This window comes from Eumetopias jubatus, unplaced genomic scaffold, assembly GCF_037043125.1.
Source record: "Eumetopias jubatus isolate StellerSeaLion01/CBP00866 unplaced genomic scaffold, mEumJub1_p1.0 scaffold_8, whole genome shotgun sequence".
Lineage (NCBI taxonomy): Eukaryota > Metazoa > Chordata > Mammalia > Carnivora > Otariidae > Eumetopias > Eumetopias jubatus.
In genome coordinates, this window is record NW_028274814.1 from 12357724 (window position 1) to 12382413 (window position 24690).

The 24690-nt window shown below is 41.3% G+C and overlaps 1 protein-coding gene, 1 long non-coding RNA gene and 1 pseudogene across 2 annotated transcripts in view; 2 read left to right on the forward strand and 1 right to left on the reverse strand.

Annotated features, from left to right (window-relative positions):
- Positions 1–2514: 2514 nt before the first annotated feature.
- On the reverse strand, positions 2515–3950 carry LOC114217338 (uncharacterized). Its single transcript, XR_003610961.2, has 3 exons — positions 3559–3950; positions 2966–3241; positions 2515–2770 (listed from the first exon to the last, which is right to left on the reverse strand). It is a non-coding gene; the product is annotated as an uncharacterized LOC114217338 (long non-coding RNA).
- A 207-nt stretch (positions 3951–4157) lies between these two features.
- Positions 4158–24690, forward strand: part of ARHGAP21 (Rho GTPase activating protein 21) — a 132827-nt gene continuing 112294 nt past the window's right edge. Inside the window, 2 exon segments of the mRNA XM_028114185.2 lie at positions 4158–4219; positions 5579–6046. Of these exon segments, the coding sequence (XP_027969986.1) occupies positions 5969–6046 (78 nt within the window). The 5' untranslated portion in view covers positions 4158–4219; positions 5579–5968.
- On the forward strand, positions 22208–22301 carry LOC114217360 (U6 spliceosomal RNA; annotated as a pseudogene).

The following is a 24690-nucleotide window of genomic DNA, read 5'->3' on the forward strand; positions in this document are numbered from 1 at the left end:
TCGACATTTTTCGTTGATCGTGGTTCACCAAAACAGTATTATTATGCCATTAACAAAATCAAAAGTTATGTTTTAAGGATATAGTTTGCATCTTTAGAAATGTCTTGCCTACCTTGTCAGCATCATAGTGTACAAGATGGTCTTGTAGTTGTTATTAATATAGCTGTCTTAATTTCTGAGATTATTTCAAGGGAAACTCTAAGAAGCTAGGTTATTTTTTTTTTTAAGATTTTATTTGTCAGAGAGAGAGAGAGAGCACAAGCAGGGGGAGAGGCAGGCAGAGGGAGACGTAGGCTCCCGCTGAGCAAGGAGCCAGATGTGGGACTCCATCCCAGGGCCCTGGGATCATGACCTGAGCTGAAGGCAGACGCTTAACAGACTGAGCCACCCAGGCATCCCAAGAAGCTAGATTATTAATTAGCTTTGCTCCAAAGAGGAAAATATTAGCTTTTCAAAGTAAAACAAAGGTAGAATTACTGTTAGCTCTTGCTTATCCATGATATTTAGGATAAAGAAGACTATCAAGATATCAACTGTGAAACCCACAGTTAATTCCAAACCTCCTTTCAGTTTACAGTGGTCCCCAAACCCATTGTTTTACCAAATATCTCACTGGAGCAGTTAACAAGTAGCCACAGGATTTAAGTTTGGCTCCTTTTCCTTTCTCTTGCCCTCCCTCTGGTGGAGGTGTTAATGAGTGAAATGCCCAAGATGGGCAGCTTGAAGGGAGCTCCAAGGGTTTACATTCTCCACTAATTACACCATCAGCCTTTGGAATGGCGAATGACTCGCTGATGTCTGCCACTTTATAGATGCCCAGATAGTGTCCACTTTGGTCTGCTTAGAATACATCTAAATGAGAGCTCAAACCGATAATAAAATATTATTATAGCTCATGCCTTCAGAAAGGAATTGACCTAATTTTTAGCTGGGTTAAAACGTTCCTAGTAAATAACAATAAAATAAAGAGTATGAAGAGTTCCTAGTTGGGGAAACAGGATACACACCTGCTTTATAATAAGACGGTAATCAGAATAATGTTTTTACATTTTGAAAGTTCCTTCACTTGTATTATCTAGTTTGATGCTCTCAACAGCCCAGCTAGCTTGGGAAGGTGCTGTCACAGAGGTCCCAGGACAGGGCCCAGATTTCCCCAATCTTAGTTCTGTGCTACTGTCTCTGTCCATTCAGATAGCCTCATACACATAGATACATATGATAGCAGTTTATCATAGTGATTCTTAAAAATATTCCCAAATTTTAGAACATCATGATCATTCCCATCCTAACAGAAATAAGATACATATAATGGCAACTTCTCATTATGGCTCTTAGAAACATTCCCCAATATGGAACATCATAATCATGCCTAACCCAGAGGTAAGATTAAATTAGTTACCCACAAAGCACAATAATTAGGACACAGTAAGCTAAGTAAAGGTTAGTTAATGTTGTTATTATTGTTAAAAAACATGGTAGAGGTAGTACAGTGTTGTGGAGAAAAGCATGGACTCTGGAGCTGACCTTCTGGGCTTATTCCTGGCTCTGTCACACAGTTATCTCATGAAGTTGTGTGTAGAGCTCTTGGAGGAACACCTAGCACAGAGGCCGTGCTATATAGATGGCAGTCAGTATTATTACTTGATAGCTCTAATACTTATACACGGAAGTAATAGTTTGCCTTAACTCACAAGGTAGATTGATGGAGCTAGACTGTAATCTTGAGTCTTCCATTTACCTTTTATAGAAATGTCTTTCTAGGTTATGTTATTTTCCTACAGTTTCTAAAATGTGTTTACCTCCTTTTATGTCTCCATCCATGGCCAATATTTACTCTCCTTTACCAAACTGAAAATCTTTTTCAAAATCAACATTTATAAAAATTTCCATTGCAAAAATCTTAACCCTAGATGTCCTCAGCTATGAAGACTCAGTTTAGCCATGCATGCTCATTTGCATTTGTAAGGAGCTGTTTTGTGCTTGAAATTGTTTTTTCTTTCTGGACATATTCTATAAGCCCACTAGAGGTACACTACTTGAACCCTGCATGTCTATTCACTTCTTGTTAATTTACTCAACAGTATCTAGAACTGGATACTGCTATAGCCCAGTGGGCTATTCAGTAAATTACCAAATGACTGGCAGGCATTCCCTCTATTTTCTCTCTCCCTTTCTTTCTTCTTTCTTTCTTTCTTTTCTTTCTTCCTTCCTTCCTTCCTTTTTCTTTCTTTCTTCTTTTTTTCTTTCTTTCTTTCTTTTTCTTTCTTTCTTTCTTTCTTTTTCTTTCTCTCTCTCGCTCTCTTTCTTTCTTTCTTCTTTGTTGTTGGCTGACTAGTTTTGTCAGGGGCTGTCACGAACATGCAAATTTCATGGCCATACAAATATGATCCAGTCAAAGTCTTTCCTCTAATTGAGGCTGAGGATTTAGTTGTATATTCTCAATTCTTGACACCTTCCACTCTGAGGAATATTAAAAACTAAGGCACAGGTATTCAGGCTCCAGGGAGTGTGTTTTTATTTGTTTGTTTGGTTTTTTCCTCATGGAGAAACAGGACCCCAGGCAGCGGGCGGGGAGCAGGGGATGGGGAGGTGTCTTAAAATCTTCAGGGGGTAGTGTGGTAAGAAGGAATAGGTAAGCAGACCCCGTAGCTTCTTGGTTTTGTTCCCTTTTTTCCCTCAGGATGGTGGTGGCAGCTGATCAGACACAATAGCTGGCAGTCCCCCGCTGGAGTGAGGATACAAATGACCCTCAACAGCACCAGCAGGAGGACTGGGAAAGAGAGTAGGGGTGTGTCTGGGAGAGGGTGAGGATGAGGGTGACAAGGTGACAAACGCCGCCGCTTCAGCGGGCTACCCCACTCCAGCCCGGGGAGGATGCGAGCGGGTCGGTGAGCCACCTCCCCGGGGGTGGTGGGGCGGGGTGGGGGGTGGGAAGGGGAGACAGAGGGGCGGCGGCTTTTCCTACCAGGGGAGGGGCAAAGGGTGGAGGGAAGCCTGAGTCAGCAGCCCCTGATTGGCTCGTGTTCTCTCGTCGCGTCTCCGGATTGGGCCATTTGCAGCGGGAGATGTTGTGAGGCGCGGCGGGGCGGAGCGAGCCGCCCGGGGTCTGAGGCAGGCCCCGGAATGGGTGGGGAGGGGCTGCGGTTGTGCTCTGGTCCCGGAGCCGCTGTGACCTGTAGAGTGGAGCGGCGCAGCCACCTTTCCTCGGTTCCCGCTAGTCGCGCCGACTTCATTCAACTGTCTGCAGATTTAGAAAGGAAAAATAATTGAATGAACAACGCCTCGCTGCGACCCCCTTTCCCCAACACGAGAAACTATTTTGCTGTTGGGCGTGAAAGGACACTCCCTTATTATCTTGAAGTCGCACGTCGCATCGCCGCTTTTTTCCTCTCCCGCAGCCAAAAAAAAAAAAAAAAAGCCAAAAGCAAAATATATCGCCAAGATCTGTTCCCCGCAGACTGGGACCTGTGACCCTTCAAATTCGCGAATCCAGCCATAGCATTGTCCCCCTCTCCGCCCCTGACAACCAAGCAGCTAGTCTTCTTCCCCAGTAGAAACCTCGGTTCCTGGCCGCTCCCGCTCTGCGTTCGGCAGACTGGAGAAGGCAGGGGAGGTTTTGTGTGGGCCTGATTTTGGGGCCGGGGGGTGCCGGCGGGCCACTGAGGGCTTGTAGGTCGGAGACGCCTTGGGAGGGGGTTGGCGAGTACCCCCTACCCGGGCTAATCCCCCTTCTCCAGCGTCGGTTCCCGGGACCGTATTATTCAAGACAGAAAATATTCAGCCTCAGAGCCTCCCCTGGGGAGGGGAGGGGAAGGAGGTGGAGTGGGAGGAGGTGGATCCAGGGAGGAAGAAGCGAGAAATCCGCCCCCGGGAAACAGCTCGGCGCGGCAGCGGAGCGAGGCACTTCTGTCACTTGGCGATCGCGGGCGCCCGAGCGCGGCCCCGGCCCGGCCCGGCGAGGCGAGGGGAGAGTCCGGCGGCCGCCGCCCCGCCCCACGCCCTCCCGCGGCGGCCGAGAGCCCGGGGCCGGCCGGGGCAGGTCGCGGCGGTGCCTGGGAGCGGCCGGCCGGGGGCGGCGGCCTCGGAGCGCGGCGGCGGCGGCGGCGGCGGGGCAGCGCCGGATCGTCCTCCTGCTCGGTCCGGCTCGCGCCGGGCGTGCGGGACGCGCTGCCTGGGGCCGGCCAGCCCCGAGCGGATCCACTCGCCCCCGCTTTCTCCGGTGCGTGTCTGTTTTACTTTCCGCCTTAGCCGAGAGGGCTCAGCGCCCGCGGGCGGGTGGAGAGCCCGGCTCGCCGCGGGCTCCCTCCCTTCCCGCCACCTCAGGCCACCCCGCCCGGCGCTGGCGCGGGGCCGGAGGGAGCCCGCGGCGGGCACCCGGCGGGGGCGGAGGGGCCGCGCCCGCGTGTGCGGAGCGAGGGAGGGCCGGAGGAAGGAGGGAAGGGCACAAAGGCCGGCGGCGGGCGCCGGGGTCCGGCCGGCCGGCCGTGGAGGAGGGGCGCCTCCCGTCCGCTCATGAATATTAACCGAGCCTGCGGCCTAGCGCGTCCCGGCCGGGCCCGGCGCCCGGCCCGCGTCCCCGCTCCTGCTCGCCGCCGCGCCTCGAAACCTGGGCCAAGCGGGCTGGGAAGGGTAAGCCCCTCGTTTTTTGTTTTTCTCCCGGGTCTCCCGACACCTTGTTTTAAAAGTACATATTTGGGTCTCCCTTCCCGGGAGATCGAGATCACCGACCCGCCTCTGGAAGGGGCGGAGGAAATAGTGGTAGGTGGGTGGTGGTTTATCTTTTTCCTTTTTTTTTTTTTTTGTCTTCCCTAGGTGGCCCCAGGGAAAGGGAAAAATAGTGTGTCGAATGGTAGTTTGGGGAGCAGCAAGTAAATAAAAGTTGCCCGGGCTGCGGCTTCATTTCTGTCGCTCCAGAATAATGCCCCCGAGAGGGAGTTGCGCCCGGGTCCCACCCGCGGCCGCGCACACCTCCCCGCCCAGCCCCGCCGCGGGCCAAGCAAAACAGCCGCCTCCTCGGGGGCAGCCTCCGGGCGCAGGGGCACGGGTGCGGGCGCCCAGACTCACCCCGCCCGCCAGCAAACGCCCGCCGAGCCGGCGCTGCCCGCCTCCGAGGCTGGCTTTTTGTTTTTATTTTGGTGGGGGGTGTAAGGGAGTGAGCAGGGTTTTTGAAAAGTATTCCATTTTAATCTCGTGGGGAGAAAACTTCCGTTAAGTGTACGTATCTGGGTGATGCCCAAGAGCCTATACACTCTCTCTACTGCCCAGAAAATACATTAATTAAAATGCACTTGAAAAGGGAATTTTTTTTTTCCTGAAGGCTGCACACCAACCAGGCGTGTTTGACGCAACCACCGTGCAGTTCCGATGCTTCTCATTTTTTTTCCTGATTTATAGGTTTTTCCTTTTTTCTTTCTGTTTTGTCTGGGAGGATTATTTCCTCTTTGAGTGCGTGAGGTTCATCAGCAGGGACCGAATAATCTTCCTAAGTGTTGGAACCGCGAACTTGGTGTAGACTTGTGGCAAGGCTAAGGTCAGCGTCTGGAGAAAGTTCATGCCCTTTAACTATTCCCTGTTCCAGGAGAGATCTCTTTGGGAGCTGACGCTCGAGCCTTCGCGACCCACTCAGATTCCTCTTGGTCACGGAGTAGCGCTGGGAGGAGGAGGGGGACCGCTTTCTGCAGTTGGCCTCATTAGCTGCCAAGAAGACCCGTCTTCTTTGTTTTTTAAGTCTCGAGAAATGGACGAAGACGGTGAAGTCAGTTGAAGTCCGAAGAAATCAATCAGGGCGTTTTTGAAGGGGCCTCATAAAAACATTTCATTCCCCAGGCACATTACTTGTTTCACCAGCCCTGCACCTCCTCGGAGCCTTGTGTGGAATTCTTCCCTTTTTGGTGTGTGGTGGCATTCCGCCCCCCCCCCCCAATGTGGACTCCAAAGGGTTGGTCCCTTCTTTGTAATTTGAAATGAAATGATGGCCACACGTCGGACTGGTCTACCGGAGGGAGATGGTGACAAGCTCAAGGCCTGCGGGTCCCCCACCTGTGAGGTAAGCACAGAGGCAGCATCTTTGGGCCACTGTCTACAATGTGTCCTGCCGGTGGGGTGGGGTGGGATGGGGGTGGGTCAGCTGCCATGGGCCTCTGGAGAGGCTTTGGGGCCTTTGGGCTGATTTGTGGGAGTGTCCCAGCTTGACCCTAGGGCGGTGCAACCTTGCCCATTTTTGTTTCCAGGAACTTCCAGTGATTCTTCTGCAAGAAGGGTTTCTTCACTTTCAAATTCCCCATCTTGCCCATGCATCACCTCAGAGTAGGGAATTCTCCCATTTCAGGTGACTGGGAATACTGCAAGTGTCTCTCTTTTCCTTCAGTTCCCATCCTCCAGTAGATTTGGAGTTGGGCAGGTTAGGGGATGCCTTTGTGCATTTTGTGGGTATGTATGCAAGATTGGCTACCAGAGGTGGAGAGAGGGCAGCTGGTATGCTTGTTGTAACGGGACCTCAGTCTCACTTTGGCTTTGGTGGGTATTCTGGCTTGCTGTTGATGTGGATCTCTGCTCTGGGTAGAAAAACAAGTCTTTTCCCGTGGACAGTTTAAACACAGCCCTGAAAAACAGATTTATAGAGTTGTAATTCCAACTCCCTGAAAAATCTCCTGACATTACTCTTCTTTTATTTATGCCCTTCTTTTCACTGCTCAGAAGTTCTGTGAGCTGCCCTGGGGTGTCAGGTGGCTTGCATTGCCTTTAGACCATCATCTTTGGGAGGGCTCAGATGATTATATGCCAGGCTTCCTGAAATTTTTGAGCAGGCAGGACAGAAATCAGAAAATCCATTGATTTATGACACCCATATGCCCTGTTGCCTCTTATATTCTTTCTTTTTTTTATATATGTGTGTATATATATATTCTCTATATGTTATATTTCATTCTATAATGACTGTTTTGTGTTTACTTGGTTATTGGTTTCTGTAATTTCCTTGCTAAATGTACTAAATATTGTTACCCTTTAAACTTTACTTTTGAGCCATCTATATTTTTATTGAAGGATTGAATAGATTATAGTAACATCCCCCAAAGAGGCTTTACTCTCACTATTTCTTTTGTACCTTGTAAGTGTTAAATTTTTACTTCACGGCCATCGAAACAAGGTCTAGTTCTTGAGGGTGTGAGTTTTGGCATTTTAATAAAAATGAGTCAAGTTAAATTTTTGTTTTTAAAGCATGCAGAGAAACTTGCCTCATGTAGCTCACTTCATACTGGATTAGAAAGTTTATGCAGAAAATACAGGGAGGTGGGTACTGTACAACTCCTTGGAACTAGAAGTTTACAGTTAGAATCAGTGTTTTACTTTTTGACACCTGTAAACACCTGCTTGCAGGTAAAAACGTGATTAAGTATAACACCACAATCCTCTGATCATGGTAAACCATAATAACTCCTTTTGGAAGGCCTACCTCCAACTTGGTGATTGCTTAATGTGTATTGTAGTTACATAATAATATGTACTGTGGTCCCAAAGCCTCATTTGTCTTTGTCTTGTGAATACTTTAATTAGCATGCTATTTGCATTATATTTGCAAAAACAGTATTATTTGATTTTTTTTTTTTTTGGTCATTTAAGGGATCTCCCCAAACCAAGAATTTATAATAGATACATCTTGTCCTTGGCTAGAGAGCAGTGTTTCCAGCTGCAAACTTCCTTATATTAACACTGACAGTTACGTATTTTTTTAAGGGCTGTGAAATTTGTTTTCATTTGACTGTTACTGCTGGCATAGGCATATTATTTGTAGTTTGGGGACCAAGAAAACATTATATTGCCTGTATTTTGCTCATTTAAAGATGATACACAGAGCTTGAGTTTGGTATTAAGCTATCATATCGTTTGGATTTTTAAAGAATAGGTAGGTATTTTTTGCATAATATGTGGGAATGGAAATAAAGGGGCTGTATGCGGTCAGACAGCGTTTTAAAATCTCAGCTTAAGGAGTAATTATTGCCTGTTTCATTGTTGTGTATTTAGCTCTCATTGATACTTCTGATGCACTTTAAATCTTGTGAATATTTATTAGTGATAAAGAGAGAGTTACCACTGGAATACTTTGGGTTGATACATATTTAAGTCTTGGAACACTGCACTTAATTTTTGTGTTTAATTTTATTATAAGTATTACATTCTAGAGTTGTATCTTGGGATTGTACAGTTAGGATGGCATAGTTCTATTCATGCAGAGTTATAGACTTTGCATGTCTGCAAATAATCGTATCATTCACTCTGAGCTGGTAAGTGTGTTTTGGTGTGTGCCTGTGTACAGTCTGGTCTGTGAAGTGTTCCGACATCTCACCTTGAGTGGCTTTGCTCACAAAATCGCTTAATTTAGACCCTGAATCCTTGGTGATGTGATCACCCCTTTCATATCCTATAGAGCTCATCCTTCAAGGTTCAGCTTGCCTCTTTTTTTTTTTTAACCAAAGGTGAAAACTTATTCCTCAGCTTTTTAGACCACATTATTTTTCCCTTTTTTTTTTTAAGATTTTATTCATTTATTTGACGGAGAGAGTGAGCGCACAAGCAGGGGGAGAGGCAGAAGGAGAGTGAGAAGCAGCCTGCCCCCTGAGCAGGGATTCCCTACACAGGGCTGATCCCAGGCCCCCCGATCATGACGTGAGCCGAGGGCAGATGCTTAACCGCTTAACCGACTGAGCCACCCAGGCGCCCCTATTTTTCCTATTTCTAATATTTATTTTACTTTTTATCTGTAGGCAATAGTATTGCCCAGTAATAGAATTTTTAGCACTTTCATTGTCTTTTGTTAAAACAGATGTGTTTACTGATGCTAATCAGTATAATAAGTAATTTATTTCATTTTATGTCTGGCTTCTTCATCTAGACTAAGATTATCCTATGACTAAGTATTATAGCTGATGAAAGATAATTGTAGGTTGACTTTGGAATAATGTAAGTAATACAGCAAGGCATTTTTCTGTGTATGAACTCATGAGGATTCATACTTTTGCTTTTCTTTCTGGAATACTGTGCACTTTGCTTTTATCCCAGACTCCCTTGTTCCTCCTCAGGCGCTCTTCTGCTCTCTCTCCCTCTCCCTGGGGTTCCTCTTCCTCTCTGCCCTTTCACATTGGCTTTATGTAGAGCCAGGCTTTTGCCATTCCTCTTCTCTTTTTCACTCTCTGGGTTTCATTTTACGCTCTCCCATGGCTTTAATCTGCATGCTGGGGACTCCAAATTTAGAGCTCAGTCCCAGGTTTTGTAGTTGATCTCCAGACCTATGTAGCCTTTTGCCTATTTACTAAACAGTTGTTTTGTTTTTTAATTGCCCATGGGCATTTCAAACTTAACAAATTCTCCTCTTACCAGCAACCTTCCCCTCTTGCTTCTTTTAGTGAGTAGCACCGCTATCTCCTTATCTGTCCCGGTCACACACCAGGTTATCATCCTTGACCCTTCTCTCTCCTCATTCCTCCCATCCAAAGTCCTGTCGAGTCTGCATTCCACATCCCACCGCCACTACCTGAGTTCAGGTCAGCTGCATCTCAGTGTTGAGCCACCGGCCAGCCAGGCTTCCTAACTACTTTCCCAGTTGCCCAGCCTTGAGCAGCACTCTACCCCTGCCATAGTCACAGTGCTCCTCCTGAAATCGAAGGCCGATTGTTCCGTTCCCCTGTGTAAAACAATTTTCTGGCTTCCCATTGCCTTGGGGATAAAGTTCAAACTCCTGAGAAGTCTGCAAGGACAGTAAATAATCTGGCCCACCCTTCTCCTACACTTCCTATGCTGTCCATTCCACAAGCCTCTCCACTTCGGGTCCTTGCAAATGCTGTTTCCTCCCACCCTTCCTGCCACCTGCCCCTCCTCCACCCCTCTCTCCTCCATGCCTGATTTTCCTCATCATTCTGGTCTCTTCTTCAACATCACTTCCTCAGGAAAGCCTTTCCTGACTCCAAGACGGGATTAGCTGCCCCAGAGCATTATCCCAAAACACCCTGTACTTTATCAGGAATAGTGCTTGCAAGTTTATTTATTTCTATTCCCCCCTGGACTGCAACCCCCGTAAGAACAGGCACCATGTTTGCTTCTCCTGTGTCGGGCTCATAGTAGGTGCTCAGTAAATAGTGTTGAATTAATGAATATGTAGGAAGGGCTTTAATTTTTATTCACTGTTCACTTAGCTTCAGTACCCGGTACTGTCTTGATTATCCGCCTACCTCACTGATCTCTCCTTCTCACTTCTCAGTACCTGGATTTCCTCAACTTTCTGGCCTGCTAAATCTTCATATACATCAGAGTTTGACCCTCTTTTCTTCTCTCTGTGCTCACTTTCATGACTTTAAACATCAAGTATATACTGATAATCCATATTTATGTCTATACATTTGTGTGTGTGTGTGTGTGTGTGTGTGTGTGTGTTGTCTCCACCCGTTTGGTCTCTGTATCCCTTGAATTCAGATTCCTACGTCCACCTGACCACTCAGTCTCCACTTGAGTAGTAAAGGGGCATATCAAAAACCGAACTCCTGATTCTCTACATCTCCTCCTGCCCACCTTCCTAGTTTTCTCCTCCTCTCTAGCACTAGCACTCCTGCCTTCCGGGTCAGGCTTCTTGGAGTGATCTTTGATCTCTCTCATGCATACCATGCAAATCTGGTTGACTGTCTCACAGCTTCAAGTGCTTGCCAGCCTCCAGTCTGTTCACACAGGAACCAGAGTGGACCTTCTGTAAATTGGAGCGTGTCACTCCTTTGCTCACAGTCCTCAGGAGGCTTCTCATTTCCCTCAGGGTTAAAAGCCGAAGTCCTTCCGTGCCCGGCAAAGCCTTGCACAATTCGCCCTCCCACCTCCCGAATCTCACCTCCTGCTGCTCTCACTGTCCTCGCTCTGTACTAGCCATTCTGGACTCTTGTGCACACACACTGAGTATGGCATCCCCCAGAGCCTTCCCGCCACTAGCTGTACCCTCCACTTGGAGCTCTGTCCCCGCTCAGGCATCCCCAGGGCTCGCTTCCTCATCTCCTTGAGGTTTTGGCCTTGAGGTCACCTGAGTGAGGCCTTTGCTGACCATTGAGTTGATTGAACCCCTCTCCCCTTCTCCCGCGACACAACCTGCCCTCCTTCCTTGCTGTGTTTTTCTCCCCTATTACTCTCCCTGTGACATGCTTATCCATCTGATTTTGCTTATTTGTTCGGGCAGATCATATATCTAAAATAAAAGTGCTAAGTACAGTTCGTTTTGTTCACATGGTATTTTCTGTGCCTAGAAGAACGCCTAGCCCATTATTGGCCCACAAATATTTTTTCCAATGAGTGAATAATGAATCAAGACTAAGAATGTTACATTAAGACTAAAATGTTACTGAATTTGTATATGGGTACATAACATGTGAATACTTAATGTAGATTGTACAGAAGTGTGTAGGGTATGAGTATTTTGTCTTCTAGACCTCCATTTCCATTAGGACTGCTCTTCACGTTTTTGGTGCCTTTTTTCTTTGCATCTTTCCTCCCTTTGGGAAGCTGGTAACCAAGTAACAGTAACCCAGTGTGTAGCACACATGTATGAAATAATTTGCACTAAGAGGTGAGATAATGGCAATTAACACACCAGTGGATGGGGAATCAGGCTGGTGGGGAAACTATAAAAAGATAATATGCCTGTATTGGTAAAATTTTTTTTCTTAAAATGAATGGCTAATGTACTAATGTTCTTTATTAAATATCTTGTAATATAAACATTTCATTACAAGTTAAAAATGATCACGACATTGATTATGACAAAATGTTAGCAGTTGTTAATTCTAGATGATGAGAATTTGGGGATTATATTATTTTTGTATTTTCTCTTTTTTGCTTAATTCCAAAACTATGATAAAAAGACGCCATTTACAGATTTTTAAAAATAGGCAATATGTTACTAGTCTTGTGGAAATGTGGTTTCTAGAAAACCTACACTGCTTAAAATAATACTTAAATACTTTTTGAAAAGGATACACACTACTCAAAGCAATACTTGAGTATTTTTTTAAAAGCATGTGTTTTTTTTCAGGGGAGGCTGAGGATTCATTCTAGGCTCGTTGTACTACCATGTAATCTAACACTATTATTTAACTTTAAACATATGTTCCTTTGTATACCTGAGTCTGTATGTCAGAATACCATTGCATGTCAAAAGCTTTATGCTGCGGGTTGGGATTAAAGGTGAAGCCTGCCAGAATTCAGACTAGCAGAAGCAGCAGCAGGTATGAAGTGACATTTCAGCAGAAGTCCCGATTTGAATGGATTGGGTGGGACCCTGTCACTAGATACAGGCCATCAACAAATGAGTACCCCTGGCCGCAGAAAATTTCTCCATACATTGTCAGTGTTCCTTAGCATTCATTTTTCTAAGATAAACATTTTGTGAGGTCCTTATTCCTTGGTTACAGAATCTCTGATCCTTTCTTCATTTCTTTAGTTTTTACCAGGTCAGATAATTCTAGTATAAACGTGATAATCTGTTTCTTTTGTTCTTTGCTTTGTGAAGGGACCTGTCATCTTATGATAGTTAACAATATGGTGATTTCAGCGTGAGCAATGCTAGTGTGGGTAAAGACGCACAGATGCGTTACTGAGTGCAGCTACTTTCTGTTACAGAAAGACCATATGGGAGGCACTTGTTTTTCTTTCTGGTTGATGTGATTAGATTAGTAAACAAAAAAGTTATTGGACTTAAAGATTGTCCTGTTATTTATCTAATTTTAATTGACCATAAATAATTAAATATGTTAAATCTTATGAGCCTTCTATATGTTCTGTTGGTTTGGAGTAGGAAGACATCTTCATGTAAAAGCTTCATTTTGGATTGCTTCCACCACAATAGTTTTTTAGTGAAGCTTCATATTCTTAAAAAAATTGAGTATTGTGCAAATAGGTTATTTCACAATAAAATCTGGAAGATGGCCTTTTGTACTTCTAAAATCATCTGAGAGACAAATGGATACGCTGTACTTTGTTTTAAAAACTAAATGTAATGGAAATTGCTTTTTGTAAGTCCTCTTTTTTTGAGTTATTTATTAATATGCAAGGAATCCCATTGTGTAGATTTGTGAATAAGGGAATAGATTGAGAACCCAAATTTGATATTTCTGAATGCTCACCTACCTTTGGGAAAGTTTTTAGGCAGACCAGAGCAAGCTATTATTATCAAAAAATGGCAAGTTAAAGAGTGTATTTACTTTTCCTTAGTCACACTGGCTGCTCTTGAGTCTTTCATTTGATACTGGGCGTGGTCTTGATTCAGAATTGGTTTCTTCTGCCTTTTCCCCTTGTCGCACACCCCTCTTCTGGATCCACATCTGGCACTCAGCAATAGTGCTACATATGGAGTGCTGCTCCTGATTCCGCAACTTCTTTTTCCTTCTTTTAACCAAGTGAGGACATAGTCTCAGTCTCTTGACTTACACTCTTGTTCACTTCATTAATCTTTCATATATCTTGACAGAACGTCTTAAGAAAATCAAGATGTTCTTTTTTCTTACAATGTGGAGAGTATCCTTAAGTATCAATAGATAGAAAGCTGGATTTGTGATTACATTTCTCCTGGATATGTCTTATCTCCTATGATCTTGGGGATTAATAGGCATCATTTTTTTTTAAGCCTCAAGCTATCTAGGCATCTTTAAGCCCCAGAAGTTTGCTAATAAGTAAAGATTCTATATTTAAAAGAACTTGTGTTAGCTTGGTCAGTGAGCCTTACTTTCTCCTCTGGGTTCTGCATATCGGCTTCTGGAAACATACCCACCTAGTGAATGTGAAGGGAAGGAAGTGCTCTGGGTACCAGTTTAAATCAGATATTTATTATAATGCTTTTAGGAAATGTTTTCAATTTACTTTTTTTTTCATTTAATGATATATTATAGACACTGTTTTCTGCCCATAGGGAAGATATATACAGTTGACCCTGAGCAGCACAGGTTTGAACTGTGTGGGTCTACTTACATGCGGATATTTTTTAACAAAAACAAGACAGTACTGTAGATATATTTTCTTTTCTTTATGATTTTGTTAATAACATTTTTTCTGTAGGTTACTTTACTGTAAGACTACACTATATAATACATATACAAAATGTTTTAATCAACTGTGTGTCATCAGTAAGGTGTCCAGTCAACAGTAAGTTTTGGGGAATAGAGAGTTATACAGAAATTTTGAACTATGTGGGTGGGGGTCAGCACCTCTTCTGTACATGTGGGTCTCTCTATGTAGATGGATAGTGGATAAATAGACATATACACACTTAGACACACACACGTATGTATATCCTAACCAATTTTGTAAATGGAGGAAAAGAAACTTAGAAAGCACTGTACAAAGGTATTATTTTTTAAGATTTTTATTTATTTATTTGACAGAGAGAGAGAGACAGCGAGAGAGGGAACACAAGCAGGGGGATTGGGAGAGGGAGAAGCAGGCTTCCCGCTGAGTGGGGAGCCCGATGCGGGGCTCCAATCCCAGGACCGTGGGATCATGACCCGAGCCGAAGGCAGACACTTAACGACTGAGCCACCCAGGAACCCCTGTACAAAGGTATTTTTAAGGATTGTAATATGGGAAAGAGATAAGATTTATTTTGTATGGCTATGAAGGACAGAGCTAGGATCAGTGGATAGATAGATGAGCCAATTTATTCAGCTCAGTATTCAGAAGAAAAAATTTTTTAATAGAAGGTAACAGACTGAATGTGTTCTTTGCAGATAGGTTGACCTTCACTTGGGGAATAACAGACAGAATTCCTGTGTTGGTAGGAATTTAAGTCAGGCAAATCTGGGTGATTATTAGACTCACTTGGACAACTTATAAAACCACAGATTCTTCTTTCCACCTTTAAGCTAATGAATTAGAATCCCTGGAAGTGAGACTGAAAAGCCTTAACTTTTAAAAAGATCTGCTGGTGACCTTCCAAGTTTGAGAAAAACAGGACTAAAAGACATTCATAGCTCCTTCCAAAGTCTGAATTCTTACGGTACCCTGATTTTGGAATTTTTCTGACCAAATTGAAATCAGTGTAAAGAAAACAGGCAAAAATATGGAGGGAAAGTTTAAATGACTAAACAAGTGAAAATTTCAAGATTAAAATTGTAATTATTTTTCTCCTATTTGTAATCATATGTATTTCTACATGTCATTAGTATTCCGAAGTAATATTCTTCTCGGATAAAATAAACTTTATGTCAAAGAGCACTTTAAAATTCAACAGTGATACGTGTCACACATTTTTGTGTGTATGTTATACTTTGATCAAAAGTTAACATTTTTAAAGCGATAGAGCTCGGACTCTGGTCATATTGAAGCTGTAGTTACCTTTTAGCTGTATTATAAAAGTCATTTGTTTAATGTCATTTACAGAAGCGTATATTTAAGCAAGTAACTGTTAGAATAATTTCTCTAGTGCATCTTTTAGTCATTTGTTCATGTTAACTATCAAGAATAGGAAAAGTTACAATGGAATAAAATATGTATATACTTATTCTCTCTCTGTATGTGCCCTTTCATATTTGTCATTCATATATATATATATCTATGGTGCTCTTAAGTATACATTATGAAGGGTTTCAGAAGGTATTCTGACGTAATAATAACAAACAAATCATCAACAGAAGAATTCTCTCTACATACCCCCCCTCATCTAACACCAGCAGCTCTCCTGTCTGTCCGTTGAATCAGTCTTGTCTTTCAATCTCATGGAATGTGAGATACACTGGATAACACAATGCAAATACAATGTAAGCTAATTACAGAGTCCACTTGCCAATTCTGCAAAAGAAGCAGGATTTCTTGAAGTCATCGAAAGTGATGTTGGAGAAGGAGCAAAGCCACTGGCAAGATAGGGAGGATCTGGCAGAGTGAGACCAGTAAGCAAAATGAAGAAGGCATAACTGAGGTTGATAGGCATCTCAAGAGAGAATGATTTGAATTCAAAGGATTAAGAGAAGCCTTTGAGAAAACTGTGATGGCATATATGCGATGTATTTCTTGTCTTCTAGGAAGTGATGTTTAGTTTAGACCCCATGCTTGAATCTGTTTCAAGAGACACTAAAAAGCAGATATGACTATATCAATAGAAGAAGGGATGGCAGTGGTGAATGGATTTCTTTCGCTTTCTTTTCCTAGGATAAAGACAGTGCCTCTGAGTTAATAGGAAATCCCAGCTTCCCTAGTTGACTTGGATATAAAGCTGTTTAAACAGAGGTCCAGCGCTGCTTCTTCAAAGTTCCTCCTGTTGTACTAGGTGTTAGACACCCAAATATTTTAGAGTTCTGAATATTTTACATGCCTTTATTGAGGTATGATTGATATGTAAAAAGCTTACATATTTAATGTGTACAACTCTGGGTTTGGGGATAAGTATACACCATGAAACCATTCCCTCCATGAAGGCCATAAACATAATCATGACCTCAAGTTTCCTCTTGCCCCTGTATTAATGTTACTGCAATTTTTGTGTGTGTGTGGTAAGAGCTCTTAACATAAGATCTACCCTCTTAGCAAATTTTAAGTATACAGTATTGTTAGCTATAAGCACTAAGCTCTGGAGTAGGTCTCCAGAATCTTGCATAAGTGAGACTTCGTACCCTTTGACAATCACCTCCCCATTTCCCCTACTTCCTAGCCCCTTGCAATGTACTCTCTTCTTCTGTGAGTCTATTTCAGATTTCACATATAAGTGAGATCATATAGTATTTATCTACTTTTCCATGACTTGCTTATTTCACTTAGCATAATATTCTCCAGGTTCACTCATGTTGTCACAAATGGCAGGATTTCTTTCTTTTTTAAGTCTGAATAATATTATCTTCGAGATCCTGATTTCAGTTCTTTTGGATAAGTACCCAGAAGTGGGGTTGCTGGATCATATGATAGGTCTATTTTTACTTTTTTGAGGCGCCTCCATATAATGGCTCCACATTCTCAGCAACAGTGTGCCAGGGTTCTCTTTTTTTCCCCCATTTTCACTAACACCGTTTGCATTTTTTTTTTTTTTTTTTAAGTAATAGCCATTCTAACAGGATGAGGTGATATCTCACTGTGGTTTTGGTTTGCATTTTCCTGATGATTAGTGAGGTTCAGCACCCTTTGCATGCGTATTGGCCATTTGTGTATCTTTGTAGAAATGTGTGCTTAGGTCCTTTGCCCATTTTTTAATTGATATACTTTTTTGTTTTGTTTTGTTTTTTTTAGCTGCCTTCATTTCTGCCTCTCTCTAGTTTTGGCTGCCTAGAGCACCAGTAATGCCTTAGCAAAATGTGCAGTTGATTAAAAATCATACTAGTAGGTACAGTTACACTATAGACTTAGTGGGAGAGACTAAGTACGCCTGGAGCCTTTTTGGGGTGGTATGAGCCAAACTAGAATCCCTAGATGAAGATAGTGACAGAACTTCATATTGTAATCATAGTTTATGGTTACTAGAACTGCATCTGCTCTAGACAAGAGATAATGCAAATTGTCTTCAGTTTTAGGTGAGGAATTTGGAAGAAGAGTCATTTTTCCCTATTTAATCCTTAGCTTCTGTCACCACTCTTGGCTGTCTCTGTTTGATCATAATCTGGTATCAACTCTTACTTTAAACTAGTTACTAAAATATTGTGTTTGGATCAAGTGGGATCTCTAGGAAAAAGGTCGGCAGATACTTAAGGCTCTGAACTTTTCATATATATTCAGGATGCATAAGGATACCAAAAACGCATGGCTTAGAAAGTGGATACTACTTGATTTTGCCAAACTGTGGTGAAATGTTTAGCATATTTTTGACAGTGTGTCTTTTCTAGTTGGCTTTGAATTGACAGCCGACCAGATAGCGACTTTATGTCAGTCTCTGAAAAGGATTTCAAACTTTAGAATTCAGTTCATGTGGGAAAACATAAAATGCCAATAATCAGGAATAAGAGGAGGCATCATTCAGAGCCTGCAGACATTAAAAAGATAAAAAGGGAATATTATGAACAACCTTATGTCTGTGAATTTGACAATTTAGATGAAATGAGCAGATTTTGTGTAAGGAATCTGTACCCATTCAGATCTGTTTGTGTATATAGGGGGAGTGGGTTCCCAAACCAAGCCATTCTCCAACATCAGCTGGGTATTCTACCATTCAACTCAATTCTGACACTGTCTACTTGGAGATAACAACACCATAGCATCAGATCCCACAGATTGAGGGCTCAGTCCTATAAGACTGCCCCCTCACCCTTTAGCCACCAATTGCGAATCCAGGTTTGTTGCCTGATCCACCAGCTGTAGATGGCTGTAGATCGGAGGTTCCAACCACCCCCTCCTTGAGTTCAGTTAATTTGCTAGAGTGACTCACAGAACTCAGAGAAACATATTACTGACTAGATCACTGGTTTCTTATAAAAGAATGTAACTCAGGAACAGCCAGATGGGAGAGAGGCATGGGGCAAGGTACTGGGAAAGGTGTAGAGCTTCCATGCCCTCTCCAGGCACACTGCTCTCCCCAAATCCTCTCGGGTTCAGCAGCCTGGAAGCTTTTGAACCCCATCCTTTTGGATTTTTATGGAGGCTCCATTACATGTGCATAATTGATTACATGATTAGCCATTGCAAATGATTTGAGCTCCAGCCCCTTTCTCCTCCCCTGAGGTCAGAGGGGTGGGATTGAAAGTTCCACTCTCTAATCATAGGTTTGGTTCTCTTGGCAACCAGGCCCTATCCTTAGGTGCCGTCCAAAAGTCACCTCATTAACACAACAAAAGACACCTTTGTTGCTCTTACCACTTAGGAAATTCCAAGGGTTTTAGGAGCTCTGTGCTGGGAATGGGGATGAAGACCAAATATGTATTTCTTACTGTAAATCACAATATTACACCTTGAGAGATACAAATTACCAAAACTGCCTCAGGAGAAATAAAAAAAAAATCTGACTAGTGCCATATATGTGAAAGAAATTGAATTTGTAGTTAAAAACCTACCCACAAAGAAGACTCCAGAACATGATGGCAGCAATGACATATTCTATAACATGTTTGAGGAAGAAATCATACCAATTCTATACAAACTTTTAAAACGAAGTGGAGGGAACATTTCCCATCTCCTTTTTATGAGGCCAGTATGAGCCTGGTAATTACCAAACAAGAACATTATAAGGAAAGGAATTCAGACCAATAACCCTCATGGTTGTAGATACAAAAATTCTTAAAATGTTAGCAAGTTAAATCTATCAATATATGAAGAGGATAATAATGTCATGATTAACTTGAAGTTATCCCAAAAGTGAAAGATTGTCATTTTAACATATTAATAATTAACAGTTTAACAGGATACAATAAAGGAGAAAATTCATATGATCATCCACTCATCAGTAGATGCAGAAAAAAGCATTTGACAAAATTTAACAGTCATTCATCATAAAATCTCTCAGAAAACTGGGAATATAAAGAAATTTATCCAATCATACTTGGAGAAATATTGAATACTTTATTGCTAAGGTCAGGAACAGGGTGAGGGTGTCTGCTCTCAATACTTCTATTCAACAATATTATGGAGTCTCTACTTAATGTAATAAATCATGAAAAAGAAATAAAAGGAAGGAAGGAAAAAGGGAAGGAAGAAGTAAAAATCTTTATTTGCAGACAGTGTGATTGTGCACATAGAACACTGTAAGGGATCTACCAAAAACACTTCTCAGAACTAGCAGATTTTTCATAAGATACAAGAATACAAGGCTACTGTACAAAAATCAGTGTATTTCTATGAAACAACTGGGAAATGAAATAAAAATAATACCCTTATTATTTTAACAGATTGAAGACAGCCTAAATAAATGGAGAAATATACTATGTTTATGGATTGGAAGACTCAGTATTATTAAGATGTGACTTAGCCACAAATTGCTATATAAATCCAACTCAATTCCAATTAAATTCCAGCAAGGTTTAACAAATTTTTTTATTAGAAATAGATAAGCTAATTCTAAAATTTATTTGGAAATTCAAAGGACACAGAGTAACCAAAACAGTTTTGAAAAAGATTAGTTTTATATTATTTATATTATTATTTTATAATATGCAAAGCTACAAAAATTAAGATAGTATAGAATTGGTTTAATGATAGATACATATAATAACGGAAGGCAGTGGAGAGTTGGGATACTCGTGTAAACATGATCATTTGAATTCAGTGGGGTGATTTGAGTGGTACTGAACAAGTAGATATCCATATGGACAAAAATGAACCTTTATGTCTACCTTACATCACAGAAAAGTTAACCCCAATTAGATCACTGACATACACGTAAAAGCTAAGACAGTAAAACTTCTAGTCAAGAACAAAATGTATATGACTTTGGGGGTAAACAGTGAGTTCTGAGACGGGACACAAAAAGCACTAACCAGAAAAGAAACAAAAGGATAAATTGGATTTCATCAAAATTAAAAACTTGTGCTCTTTGTGAAACACCATTAAGGTGAAAAGTAAAGCCATAGGTGGGGAGAAAATATTTATAAAACATATATCTATCTGATCAAGGACCTGCTTCCAGACAACCCAGTTTTTAAAAAGGGTAAAAGTTGAACTACATAAAAGGAGATAGATGAATTGTGTATCAGCACATGAAAAGATGTTCAGTAGCATCAGCCAGTAGGGGAAAAAATGCAAATTAAAACTACAGTGAACTACCACTGTACTCCCACTAGAATAGCTAACATTAAGAAGAATAAAAATACAAAGGGTTATTGGGTATGTGGGGCAACTGAACTCAGACATTGTGAGAGGGATGTAAAATGACATAGCCACTTAGGACAATATTTTGGCAGTTTTCAGAAGTGAAGCATATATTTATTATGTGGCCCACTCCTAGGGACTTACTCAAGGGAATTGAAAACAATGTCCACAAAAAGACTTGTACATGAATGTTCATTAACAGCTTTTTTTTTTTTTAAAGATTTATTTATTTATTTGAGAGAGTGAGAATGAGAGAGAAAGAGAGAGCACATGAGAGGGGGGAGGGTTAGAGGGAGAAGCAGGCTCCCCGCTAAGCAGGGAGCCCAATGCGGGACTCGATCCAGGGACTCCAGGATCATGACCTGAGCTGAAGGCAGTCGCCCAACCAACTGAGCCACCCAGGCGCCCCTCTTTAACAGCTTTATTCATAGTATTCCCAAATTTGAAACTGCCCCAAATCCATCAACAGACAAATTGTGGTATATCCATGTAATGGAATACTACCCAGGAATTTAAAAAGAACAAACTGTTGATATACTCAGTACCATGAATGTATCTCAGAATGCTAAGAAAAAAGCCTGAGTTGGAAGAGTACATGATTCTACTTACATAAAAATTGCAGAACTGAGTAAACTAATCTATAGTGAGAGAGAGTAGATCAGTGGTTGCCTGGAGCTGGGAAGGCTTTGATTGCAAAGAAGCATGAAGGGAGTTGGGGAGATGAAAATGTTCTTGATTATATGGTGGCTGTGGTTCTATGAATGTGTACAGTGGCCAGAATTCATTGAACTGTACATTTTAAAGGGGTACACTCATATATAAATTAAACTTCACTAAAATTTATTTTAAAAAAGACCAGTTTGACCACACCGGATTTTGGTGAAGATGTAGAGCAACTGGACCTCTGATAGATTGCTGATGGGAGTGTAAAATGGTACAATATTTTTAAAAGTTCACCATATACCTACTTTATGATCTAGCATTTTCATTCCTACATAATTACTCCCAAGGGAAATAAAATACATGTTCACACGAGAGACTTGTTTAGGAATGTTCATAACAGCTTTATTCATGATGGCTTCAAACCAGAAACAACTCATTGTGTATTAATAGGAAAATAGATTTTCATATATTCCTACTGTGGAATACTTTTTGGCAATAAAAAGCAGAAGATTATGTATACATGCAGCAATATGGATGAATATTAATATCAATAGCAAGATAAATGAATATTACCTCTGGGGGTAAGGGAGGAGACTTCCAGAATGACTAGGAGGACACACAGGAAACTTCCTGGGGGTGATAGAAATGTTCTGTCTCTTGAGGTTAGGGTGAATTACTTAGATAACATGCATTTGTAACATATCATGAACTGTATACTTAAGAGCTATGCTTTATAAGTGTTAAACATTGTGCGCAAATATTTATGCCCCAATTAAAATATATGAAAAATACGAATTAAAAATTATATAAAACACTGCTCACTTGAGCGGCACATATACTAAAATTGGAACAATACAGAGAAGATTAGCATGGCCCCTGCACAAAGGTGACACATATCATATTTTTTTAAATGCAAAACCAGGAAAAAAGCCAAAATATAATGAGAAACAATGGACAAAACTAAGTAATGGCTGACATTAAACACCTTGGCTACTACTGGAATATTAGTTTTGTCTTCTCTCACTCTCAAATCCTCCAACTTTATACACACACACACACACACACACACATTTAAAGATTTTTATTTATTTGAAAGAGAGAGAGCACGAGCAGGGGGCAGGGTCAGAGGGAGAGGGAGAAGCAGATTCCCTGCTGAGCAGGTAGCCCAACGTGGGACTCGATCCCAGTACCCAAGGATCATGACCTGAGCCAAAGGCAGGTACTTAACCAACTGAGCCACCCATGTGCCCCCCTCCCACTATATTTTTTAAAAAGAAGGAAATCAAAATACTTTTAGCTTCTGTGATTTCTAAGATCTAATTTCAAAGCTTTTTTTGAGAACGGTCAGGGAGAGAGTTGCTGTACCTTTCAGAAAGTTGCCTTCTTAAAATTTTAATTTATAGCTCTAATATCATATGTTAGATCATATCATTGGACTTCTCTCATCCTCCTAAGTAGTTTAGCAAAATTCTTAAGTTTTGTTTTTCGATAGAGAACATTTTTAATTTTTTTCCTTAATTGTAGGTAACATTGAAAACATATATAATTGAATATGAAAAATAATTGAAAAATTACATGTTCTATAGATTTTAAGTTACAAAATGTTGATATGTCTTGGGTTTAATGAGACTGGCATACAACTATTAGGCAATTTAATTTTATCTAAGCCTTTGATTCTTTTGGAAGCCTACCTAAATAAGTAAACTTCTCTGAATACAATTTGTAAAAAAAAAAAAAAAAAAAAAAATCGTAGTTGATTTGTTTGCTTATGAAGGTATTATACTTAATTACTATGGTACTAGATTCTTATGTAGGTAAAAGTTGTAACATTTCCCTTAACTATGACAAGTAATTATATTTTTTTATTGGTTCAGAAATTCTTGATTAACTTTTTTTTTATTGTGGTAAAATACACATAACATAGAATTTACCATTTTAACCATTTTTACATGTACAATTAACTGTATTAAGTACATTCACAGTATTGTGTAATGATTATCACTATTTCCAGAACATTTTCATCATCCCAAACAGAAACGTTGTACTCGGTGAGTCATAATTCCCCATTCCCCCTAACCCCTAGTAGTCTCTATTCTGCTTTTAATATGCATTTGCCTATAGTAGGTATCTCGTATAAGTGGAATCATACAATAATTGTCCTGTTGTGCCTGGCCTATTTCACTTAGCATGAAGTTTACAAGGTTCACCTGTTACAGAATGTATCAGAACTCATTCCTTTTTATGGCTGAGTAATACTCTTTTGTTTGTACGTACTATATTTTGCTATCCATCTGTTGATGTACACTTGGGTTGTTTTCACCTTGACTATGGTGAATAATGCTGCTATAAGTATTATACCTAAGTTTCTGTTTGAGTCCCTGTTTTTTTTTTTTTTAATTTTATTTATTTATTTGAGAGAGAGAATGACAGAGAGAGAGCATGAGAGGGGGGAGGGCCAGAGGGAGAAGCAGACTCCCTGAGTCCCTGTTTTTAATTCTTTTGATTATATGCTCAGACATGGAATCGCTGGGTCACATGGTAATTCTGTGTTTAACATTTTGGGGAACTGCCAAACTGTTTTCCACAGTGGCTTACTATTTTATATTCCTACCAGCAGTGTATGAGCATTGCAGTTTCTCTACATCCTCATCAGTACTTGTTATTTTCCATAGTGTCCTTTAATGCATAAATTTTTTTTTTAAAGATTTTTTTTATTTGACAGAGACACAGCAAGGGAGGAACACAAGCAGGGGGAGTGGGAGAGGGAGAAGCAGGCTTCCCGCTGAGCAGGGAGGCCGATGCGGGGCTCGATCCCAGGACCCTGGGATCACGACCCGAGCCCAAGGCAGACGCTTAACGACTGAGCCACCCAGGTGCCCCTAATGCATACAATTTTTAATTTTTATGAAGCCCAATTTATCTTTCTCTTTTGTTGCCTATGCTTTTGACATCATAAGTAAGAAACGGTTGCCAAATCCAAGGTCATGAAGATTTTTCACAGTGTAATCTTCTAAGAGTTTTATAGTTTTAGCTCTTAAATTTAGGTCTTTGATCCATTTGGGGCCAACTTTTCTATACAGGTATGATTTCATTCTTGTGGGTATCCAGTTTTCTCAGTACCATTTGTTTGAAAATCGATCCTTTCCCCATTGAATGGTCCTGGCACTGAATTGAAGATCAATTGACCAGATATGTGAGAATTTATTTCTGGGCTCTCTGATCTGTTCCATTGTTCCATAGATCTGTACTATGCTACAGATTATTGCAGTTTTGTAGTAAGTTTTGAAAGTGGGGAGT